At 40.2% G+C, this 10,221-nt stretch overlaps 1 protein-coding gene across 1 annotated transcript; it reads left to right on the top strand.

Annotated features, from left to right (window-relative positions):
- Positions 1–1,676: 1,676 nt before the first annotated feature.
- On the top strand, positions 1,677–9,583 carry LOC146970702 (sodium- and chloride-dependent GABA transporter 2-like). Its single transcript, XM_085804445.1, has 14 exons — positions 1,677–1,863; positions 1,986–2,120; positions 2,209–2,349; positions 3,106–3,178; positions 3,255–3,387; positions 3,475–3,609; positions 5,967–6,070; positions 6,159–6,283; positions 6,378–6,490; positions 6,642–6,779; positions 7,064–7,166; positions 7,463–7,563; positions 9,210–9,380; positions 9,476–9,583. Exons 1-14 carry the CDS (start codon positions 1,677–1,679, stop codon positions 9,581–9,583), a joined length of 1,767 nt encoding a protein of 588 aa, XP_085660571.1.
- Positions 9,584–10,221: the final 638 nt, after the last annotated feature.

The following is a 10,221-nucleotide window of genomic DNA, read 5'->3' as shown; positions in this document are numbered from 1 at the left end:
GCACCCCTCATACGTATATATACGCACATTTATTTTATTTCCTGGTTACAGTGAGTGTCAGTTTCACAATATTCTTTATAAGAAAGATACATCTGTAGGATCAATATAAAGGCTACATCAGATAATCTGCAAATAGTCTTAAAACACCACATAAACCATGTGTTGAAAATAGTTTAAATGATGAATAAGTCATCAAATAGTTTCCAGTCAATCAACTGGGAAGTTAAAAATCAGTGTTATGCTGCCTCTTGGTGGTTGCACTGAGAAGTTACTGACGGTGAGAAGAGAGAAAACTCACAGCAGGTCACTCAGATACTATCAGTAATACATTTACCAAGAAACAAGTTCTCTATTTATGCACAGTGTTTGCTGTTTGACTCTGACTGTAATGTAGCCCTGTTTACTTTCTGAAACTCACAGATCTACTTTCTTTTCATGAGCAATTACCCATATTAATCATTCTAATAACATTTAACACACGTTATTAGTTGTTAGACGGTGCTTGTGTACATCATATAGACTTTCTTTTTTAACCTGATTTAATTGAAATATTTACCCCATGATGGCAGAGAGTGAGGCTGAATTAACCACTGTCCTGGATTCTCCAGTAGGAGGCAGCACACACACACCTTTAAATTCCTTTAGTGACTTTTATCTCATCATGGGCTACATTGCCTCACTCTAATAGCCATCAGCCTAAGGTTAAAGGGACCTTGGGATAAAGATTGTTGTTGCTCTTTTTTCAAACATGATAACTCTAACTTACAAACATGTTTATGTTTAGGTCAAAAGTAGTGTTAGGTATACATGGTGGTAATTAGGTGGTAATTACAACTAAGGTAAAGGTTCGTCATTTGATTTCAGACCAGGAAATGTCAGTGGACTCGGTGTTATAGTAATTACTATTATTAATCATTATCAACAACATTCCATTAAGCAAGTCATGGCAAGTCATGGAATAACTAAGTTCTAATAACTAAGTCATGGCTCAATGAAAATACACTTTTGATCAGTGTCATTTGGTCATCTATTTTTCCCATTACCATGGTTTATTCATTATTAACTTTATGGTTTTAAACTTTATTGCATTTTATGCATATTATATTTTGATACTTCTCTCTTGCAAAGCGTTAAAATTAAGAGGTGCAATAAAGAGAGGGTTTGACAATTTCCCAGAAGTCTCTAATTAAGGCGAAACATCAGTAATGTTCCCCGCAACTTTCACAACTCAGCCCCGCCTCTGTTATACTGCACCTTTGATTACTTTGCGCTGACAGTTTGAAGTCAGTTCCCAGAACAGATACTGTAAGTGATCGCCCCCATCTCTCTCTCTCTCTCTCTTCAGTAGTTCTTTCAGTGTGGTCACTTTTTTGTTTTTGTTTTGTTTATAATACAGTAATTAACATTGCTTTAAAGAAGGAAATCCAGTCATTCATAAATTGTGGATTTTTTTTTGGCTTGACACAGGTGAGTGGGTAGCCTAAACTAATCTGCTATATATAATATATGTATAAATACATACAGTATAATCTAACCAAAGCACACATCTTAAGTGTCAGGTATGACAAGATAAAACAGACAAAAGAAAAGAAAAGAAAAGAAAAAAAGCTGAAATGAAATGTAATGTCTTAAAACTCAACTTAACTGTAACTTTTCAGCACAGTGAACCTGTCCAAATGGATCCAGCAACTACTTCAGAGGAGGAATTGAGGGAAGATGACACCCCTCAAAATCCAACTTCTGATTGCAACAACAGAGGCCAGTGGGCTAACAAAAGGGAATACATTTTGGTACTGGTCGGACAAGTCATTGGTCTGGGCAATGTCTGGAGATTTCCGTATCTGTGCTACAGAAATGGAGGCGGTAAGAGAAAGATTAAAGTCTCATATATACAAGTGAAAATGTAGAACGATAGGCAAATACATGGTGCAGTCTGTTACAATCACCACTGAGTCTTGTTTTTCAAAATCATTTTTTTCAATCAGGAGCTTTCTTGATTCCTTACGTTTTGTTCCTGATTACTTGTGGAGTCCCACTTTTCTTTCTGGAAGTGTCTCTGGGACAGTTTACTGGTCAGGGCGCCATCACATGTTGGAGGAAAATGTGTCCCTTCTTTGAAGGTACTGCTTGTTCAGGCAATCATTTCATACAGCAGAGTTGACATAATATGAATATTTGGTTTTGACTATTGTTCTTTAATTTCAATAGGTTTGGGCTATGGCAGTCAAGTGGTTGTACTTTACTGTGGGATGTATTATATCGTCATCTTGGCTTGGGCCTTTCTATATCTCTTCTCCTCCTTCAGCGCTGTACTCCCATGGGCCAGCTGTAACAACACCTGGAATACAGGTTAACACAATAAAGCTTTTTGCTTGGTGAAGGGCAAAGCCCTTTTTGCATATTGTAGAGTATAGAGATGTCTGGACCAAAGCCAAATAGTTAGCGTGCCAACTGCAGTAGAATAGTAGATTGAACTTTTTTACAACCAGAGCTGTTTAGTCAAGGAATTAAGTTTGATGAGAACTTAACATTTCTTCTCGACACCTGTTAATGCAAATGATGCCTATGTTGCAGCAAAAATGTATGACTATCTCCATGAATGCTGTAACTTAAGGTGGAGTCAAGTGAAAAGTAGGAGTAAGCTAAAGGTTTGTTGTGTCAGGTCTGTGCAGTCTGACATAACCACTGCACCATAAATCTCACGTAGATTATTTTGACTCATTTGCATATAGACCATCCTCCCACTGTCTGTCTTTTGCATATTAATCTGCAGCTGACAGTTCACAACTAATACACCAACTCTTCCCATTTGAGTGAGGTTTGTTGAACGTGAGAGGCCAGCTGTGGGAATAGGAAAACAAATGGTTTTGAGACTGTGCAACTCTGCAGGATGAAGAAAATGAAAAGCAGACAAAAAGATGAATAATCACATTGTTGGTCAATTGTTGACTCATTCATTATGAACTAGGCGTCCATTGACAAAGGAGAAAAGCAATTAAGCTGTGTTATAAGATATAAGACTTGATGACAAAGCTGTCATTGCAAGTTACAAAATTGGATTTTAAATTCCCTGTCTCACATATTCTAACTCTTTTCCTCCACAAGACAACTGCGTTGACAGTCACCTGAATCATTCAACAATGGAGAATACAACATCTTCAGTGAAGGAATACTGGCAGTGCGTATTCACTAAAATGATAGGTACTTGAGAAGTTATTTTACAGACTTACATGGTGTCCCTCTGTTGTGTTCAGGAGGAGAGTCTTGGGTGTGTCTGGAGGAATTGAAGAGATAGGTAGCATCCGCTGGGACCTGGCTGGGTGTCTTCTACTGAGCTGGGTAGTTTGTTACTTCTGTGTGTGGAAAGGGGTCAAGTCTTCAGGGAAGGTGAGATTATGAATGATACTGTCTGATAACTCTGAATGTAAAATTATCATTTTGTATATTGTGTCTGTGTCACTCTTGGTCTTTCAGGTGGTCTACTTTACAGCCACATTTCCCTATGTGATGATGATTGTGCTGTTGATCCGTGGTCTGACATTGCCAGGAGCCATAAACGGCATCACGTTTTACCTTTCCCCTGTGCCAGAACTTCTGACCAAGCCTGAGGTGAGACAAAAATGTATGTGATGAGTGTTAACAAGAAGGACGAATGAGATGGATTTATTATTTAATTGATGATGTTAAATAAGTTACGTTAAAGACCCACTCCCGTGAAAATCGTGTTTTTCGTGCTTTTCACATGTTCCTGTGGCATTTTTCTTGTGTTAGAGCACATATCAGCAGAAAAGGAAGTGCAAAATTGCATTTCTGAGTTTTTCTGCCTTCAAACTGCTGTGAACCAATGGCAGACTCAAACTGGCAGTTTCAGGGAGACTGGAGCTGACGTGTCACAGCTCCAGGGGAGGGCACTAGTGCTACAAGCTCCCGCCCAGCTCTGCATCTGGCTCAGAGGTGAAAGACTTGGCAGCTCGGTGTAACTGTCAAGATGTAACAGGTATAGCTCACCTGGTAGAGCAGCTTGCACTGTGAGCAAGGACTATGCTTCAGTCTGGGATCTAATCCCAGTGTGGAGTTTTACGCTAAACGCGCTGAATCTGTAATTGTACAATGTCCAGCTGTCAGCAAGCGGGGGGTGGGGTGCGAGGAGGTGGCTGGGCGGGTGCAAAGCAGCGCAGTCTCCGCCCACCCCCCAGAGGTGCATTGCTATGTGCATGACTAATGATCTGGTTTTAAAATGACCAAAAAGGGTCGCGGGAGTGGGACTTTAAGGAAAAGAAGAACACCGCACACTCAGCTCCAGTTGCAGAGAGTTTTATTTGACAGCGTTTCAGCCGGTTCGGCCTTTGTCAAGTCAAGTGTGGGGTGGCAAGGGGAGTGGCTAATGAAGCCTTCTGTGAGCAGGTGCACACCTGCTGTGAATCTGTCACTAATCCAGGGCCGGCCCTAGGATTTTGGTGGCCCTAAACAAGATTTTTGTTTGTGGCCCACTCTAAGCGCAAACACCAAATCACTGTTGAAACTGAATACAGACATGTTTATGCCCTCTGAGGTTTGAGGCCATTTTCTCGACTTTAACATATTTTCTTAAATTTATCTTTTTAAGATACTTGCAGATGTAGCCTAACAATACTCAAGTGTTTCATGTCTAAATATTAGAACCTCCGCTGTAAGCACACTGAGGCCAATTTGTCCTAGAACACTGTATAAAGAAATAATTTAGGCCAAATGCTGGAAATTTGAGGTCTGCTTTTTGAAAAAAATTCAAATCCCTTGTGAAAACACACCTTCAGTCATGAGAATGAACTGTTTTGGTGCTTGAAATAGGATATGAATACAGTAATAGATACATGTAGAAAACAAGTCTAAAATGAAATTTTGTAAGATTGCTTTTTGAGCACATTCTGCCATTCTATTTTCACCAAATGTCTCAAATGTGAGATAAAAGAAGCTGAATATTGACTTCAAATTACATATAAAGCTCATAGTGTGCGTGCAGACCTCAGGATGTTTAAAGGTGTACAGAAATGGCCGTTTGTCCTGTTTGTCGCGGCGAGTTGTCACGAGCTGCAACACGAGTTTACCCGAGTCAGGAAAACGAATTTGATTGGTCGTTATCGAGCGGGCGGGATATTCAAAGCTTGGGGCGAGACCGAGCTCCGTGTGTGTGTGCGTGTCTCAGACATTTGAATGACGGATTACGGATCCAATATCAGTGGCTGGTGAATCGTGTGCAGGCTGACGTATAATCCGTGCGCCTGCATTATCCAATGCGGAAAAAAAAAATACACACTTTCATCCCGGATTTACTCAAAAATAGAATTTTGCACAAAGTTTGGCCTACATCGTCTGAAAGATGAGTTATCACATTCATTTTATGATCCAGAGTGGGCTCAAATTCAGTTTTCTTTTCTGTACACCTTTAACTTGCCAGGGTGGCGCGTGGTCGCGACACATGCAAGCCTGTATTGAAAAAAAGAAAAAGAGAAAACAGGAAAAAACTGCTTTCCATAAAAGAAATATTCTAAATACAAGAGAGAGAAAAAAAATAGTATCCTAAAAAACAAGAAATAACATTACTGGAGAAACATTTTTTGAAAAAACATTTTTTGTTAGTGAAATAACACAATCAAGAGAATTAGGGAAAATATATAGTAGATTCACAGCAGGTGTGCACCTTAGCCACTCCCCTTGCCAACCCACACTTGACTTGACAGCGAACCGGCCGAAACGTTGTCAAATAAAACTCTCTGCAACTGTGTGTGTGGCATTCTTCTTTTTCTTTTCTCAACTTTATCCATCGCCAGCACCTCTACAATTATGGTGTGCGTTGTTCCTCATCTTAACAAATAAGTTACGTTGCCATCAAATTGAGCTGCTGGATGTCACAAGTCACTCCATTTTCAAAACATGTGAAACAAAAATTAACATAAAGGAGATACTAATTATATTTCCATGATGTTAAGGTGTGGATGGATGCTGCGAACCAGGTGTTGTTCTCTTACACTGTGTGCTCAGGTTGTTTGACATCTATGGGAAGTTACAACAAATTCAACAACAACTGCTACAAGTGAGGGAATAATTATTTAGCCCCTTTTATTCCACTATGTCTCGTGTTTACATGACTCAGGATACAAACACCTCTTTCCCCATCACAGAGATGCAATTGGCCTGTGCATTATGAACGGTCTGACCAGCTTTGTTGCAGGATTTGCAATATTCTCTGTCCTTGGCTTCATGGCCGATGAGTTAGGAGTCCACATCTCAAAAGTGGCAGATTCAGGTAAGTTGCAATGCCACACCATGACCTGTTGTTGATTTGTCCAGTAGAGGCAAAAAAGCAAAGACAGGTTTTACAATATTATATACTTTTGCAGGTCCTGGTCTGGGTTTCATCGCCTACCCTCTAGCAATAGCCATGATGCCTGTACCTCAACTGTGGGCTGTCTTCTTCTTCATTATGCTGATCTTCCTCGGACTGGATTGTCAGGTAGGACATTCAATTTAAGTAAATATGAAGTCAGGAAATCATACTCCTTAATAATAAGTGACATCCTGAGGCTCTGACATCTCAATCTGATTCAACATTAAGGCCGTTAAATACAGATTCATTCTAGCCTATATCTTATTTTTTCACCCAGTTTGTGTATCTGGAAGGTCTGGTCACCTCCATATCAGACATGTATCCATCCTTCTTTTTAATTGGTCATCGACGTAAACTGCTGCTGTTGGTCATCTCTGTTCTGTCCTTTCTCATTGGTCTCTTTATGATCACTGAGGTGAGTGTCATTTTGTTTGTTCTGTCATTTCAATATTAAAGATATAAACTGAAAGTGGGGCTGTCATATTGGATTTCTACATGATAATCATAGCCAAGAGAATGACATTATCATAAAAAAAGAAAAAGAAAAGATAATAATATAGTCAATCAAATTCACCTTCCTTGTTTATTGTGAATTATGAATGCTGGTCTAGAATATGTGAAAAGAGTCAAGGAGAGTGTCAGAAATAAATAAGTCATAAATAAGACATTTTTCTCCCTCTTTCCTCTCGTGGGAAACAGGGAGGAATCTATGTGTTTCAGCTTTTCGACTACTACGCCTATAGTGGAATCCCATTGTTAATTTTTGGCATTTTGGAGGTCATTTGTGTAGGATGGGTCTATGGTGAGTTACACTGTTATTCATATACGTTTTCTATCTAATCCTGTCACTCAGAACTAAATACTGTATACTTTTAACAATCCATTGCCATACATTCAGGACTTTTGTAGAGAGATATCAATCTGACCTAGTATATCTATGCCCCTATCTCCAGTTCCACATCAGTTTCTTATGGCTTTCAAATTATTTTTTATGTTTCAATGAAGTTTATTTAATACTTTTGTTTTGAGCTGGAAACATTCTCTGTCTGAACTTCACTATATGTAATATAGTTTATCTAATCAAAGTCTGTCTTCAAGGAGCTGATCGTTACTATGACAATGTCATGGATATGATTGGCTACCGCCCTTCACCTTATATGAAATATTGTTGGAAGTTCATCACTCCATTTGTGTCCTCGGTAAGAAAATAAAGTCTAAAGTCTAAATTATTATGTTTTTTCTCTCTAAATCCACTTCAGGGCCGGCTCTTGGCATAGGCGATATAGGCGGTCGCCTAGAGCGCCAACTGCTGGAGGGGCGCCCCAGTCAAGGGGGCGGGGGTGGGGATTATGATAATAATAATGATTTATGTCCGCTGGCGCCCCCTCACTTTTCTGTGTAGAAAAAAAACCCCGAAACAATAAATAAACAATGACAAACATGTTCCTAAATTGGCAGATACCTGTCTGCAGCAGGAATGCTCTCACGCCGTTTTCTTGTTAGAAACGCCACATTTTTTACTGTAATTAGAGGTGTGTGGGGGAGGAGTTTGCATGTTCTCCCTGTGCATGCGTGGGTTCTCTCCGGGTACTCCGGCTTCCTCCCACAGACCAAAGACATGCAGCTTAGGTTAATTGGTGACTCTAAATTGCCCATAGGTGTGAATGAGAGTGTGAATGGTTGTCTGTCTATATATGTGTCGGCCCTGCGATAGACTGGCGACCTGTCCAGGGTGTACCCCGCCTCTCGCCCGAAGTCAGCTGAGATAGGCTCCAGCTCACCCGTGACCCTAGTGCAGGATAAGCGGTATAGAAAAAAAAAATGAATAGAGGTGTGGCACAAAATTTGCGCAACCATCTCGATATTCTTTTTTTTTTCATGTGTCTGTCAGAAATGCGGTTCAACTACTGTGATCGGGAAACTCTCTTGATGACCTGTCAATCAAAACACCAACTGTGAAGCGCTTCAAAACAGCAGAGTCGTTCAGAGGGAGAGAGAGAGAGAGAGAGAGAGAGAGAGAGAGAGAGAGAGAGAGAGAGAGAGAAGCAGTGAGGATGATGACGGTGCTTCAGAGGCTGAAAGTTCTGACTAATTTGATGAGGAAGATTATGAAAAAAGAAGAGAGAGTTGAGACTTCAGCCTGCTCACACAGCAGGGCCAGTGGGCCACAGCTTCAGATCAGCCTGCTGAGCTCTCAAACTAGTTTTTTTTTTTACCTCTCAAACAGCACCACAGTGACCACACATATAGGGTATAGGCTAAATATTGTAAATTTTGTGTTTTTTGTCTATTTAGTTGATATTTGGAGAAATTTTCTCATTTAGGGCTACACACATCTCATGAAGTTTGAAATGTAACGTGAAGTCAATATTTAGCTTCTGTTATCCCACATTTGAGACATCTGGTGAGAATAACAGTTAGGCCTAGCATTTATGCTCAAAAAGCAATTTCACAAATCTTTTTCTACACTTATCGCCTTATATCATACAGTATATTCCACTGCTTTTATGAAGCCCAGACTTTCGTATACCCATTTCAAGCACCACAACAGTTTGTTCTCATGATTGTGAAGAGACTAATTTTTTCATGTCTTCACCCAGGATTTACTCAATGCAATTTTACTGATTGTATGTGCAAGTTGTGTATCTCAGGGTCAGAGAGGACATAGAGATACACTGTTATGTTATCGTTATGATCATTATGATCATTGTTGGGGGGGCGCCTAGGGCACCAAAATGGCTAGAGCCGGCCCTGATCCACTTGAATGATAATGAAGAAGATAATATTGCAATAGCCTATTGTTTATTAAGTTCTTCAGTTCTCAGTTATGTTTCTGTCTTCACAGGGTATATTGCTTTTCTCTCTGGTCAAATTTACCCCTCTGAAATACAACAGCACCTACGAGTACCCATGGTGGGGCAATGCCCTCGGGCTATTTTTGGCTTTCTCTTCAGTCCTCGTGGTACCACTGTGGTTTTTCTACAAACTGGCTGTAACTCCAGGAACACTAAGACAGGTTCTCTACACCTCACATATACTACACACACATTGCTGCGGTCTGTTGTGTTTTTGTGATGCTTTAATAGTTGCACTTTCCTCTTTTCCCCACAGAGAATGACAGTGATGATCACTCCTGCAGAGGAACTGCGCAGAGCACCACTCTGGACGGCGGTCAACACATGTCCCTCCTTCAAAGAACAAGAAGAGTGTCCTTTGTAAATGTGTAAAATTTGCAACTGGCGGGGCGGAGTTTAGCTCAGTTGGTAGAGCACCCGCCCCATGTGTTGAGGCTGTAGTCCTCGCTGCAGGCGGCCCCGGTTCGAGTCCCGCGTCGGACGGCCCTATCCTGCATGTCATTCCCCCCATCTCTGCCTCCCATTTCCTGTCACACTCTCAACTGTCCTATCAAATAAAGGCATGAAAAGCCAAAAAATATACTTAAAAAAAAAAAAAAAAAAAAAAAAAAAAATTTGCAACTGGCAATTGGTTTTAAAGCCTTTTCACATCCTCTCTGGAGATGATCAGAAATGAAAACAGCATGTGTTACTTGGTTGATATGAGTTCAGTTGCTATTGTCCTTCATAGTTGTGAGCAAAACAAGTTCAACACTGGGCACTGAAGTGATCAGCGGCCTTTTTAAACGAGTAACAGTTAAATATTTTAAAGGTTGGGGTTACAGAGCGGAGTGTATTTACAGGGTGATGTGTGTATTTGTGGAGAATATGCAAGAACCAAGGGATCTATGAGAAAATATTTTATAAATGCAAGAATAAAGAAAGACAAGAACTTTTGATTAACTTTTTAAGTATTAGGGGAGACTGGGGACAGTTGCAACACTTTTTTAATTTTTCTCAGTT

The sequence above is a fragment of the Trachurus japonicus genome, chromosome 17 (genome assembly GCF_045865225.1).
Source record: "Trachurus japonicus isolate A0001 chromosome 17, Traja_1.0".
Lineage (NCBI taxonomy): Eukaryota > Metazoa > Chordata > Actinopteri > Carangiformes > Carangidae > Trachurus > Trachurus japonicus.
Note: the sequence above shows the minus strand (reverse complement) of the source record. Positions and strands in the feature narration are given on the sequence as shown.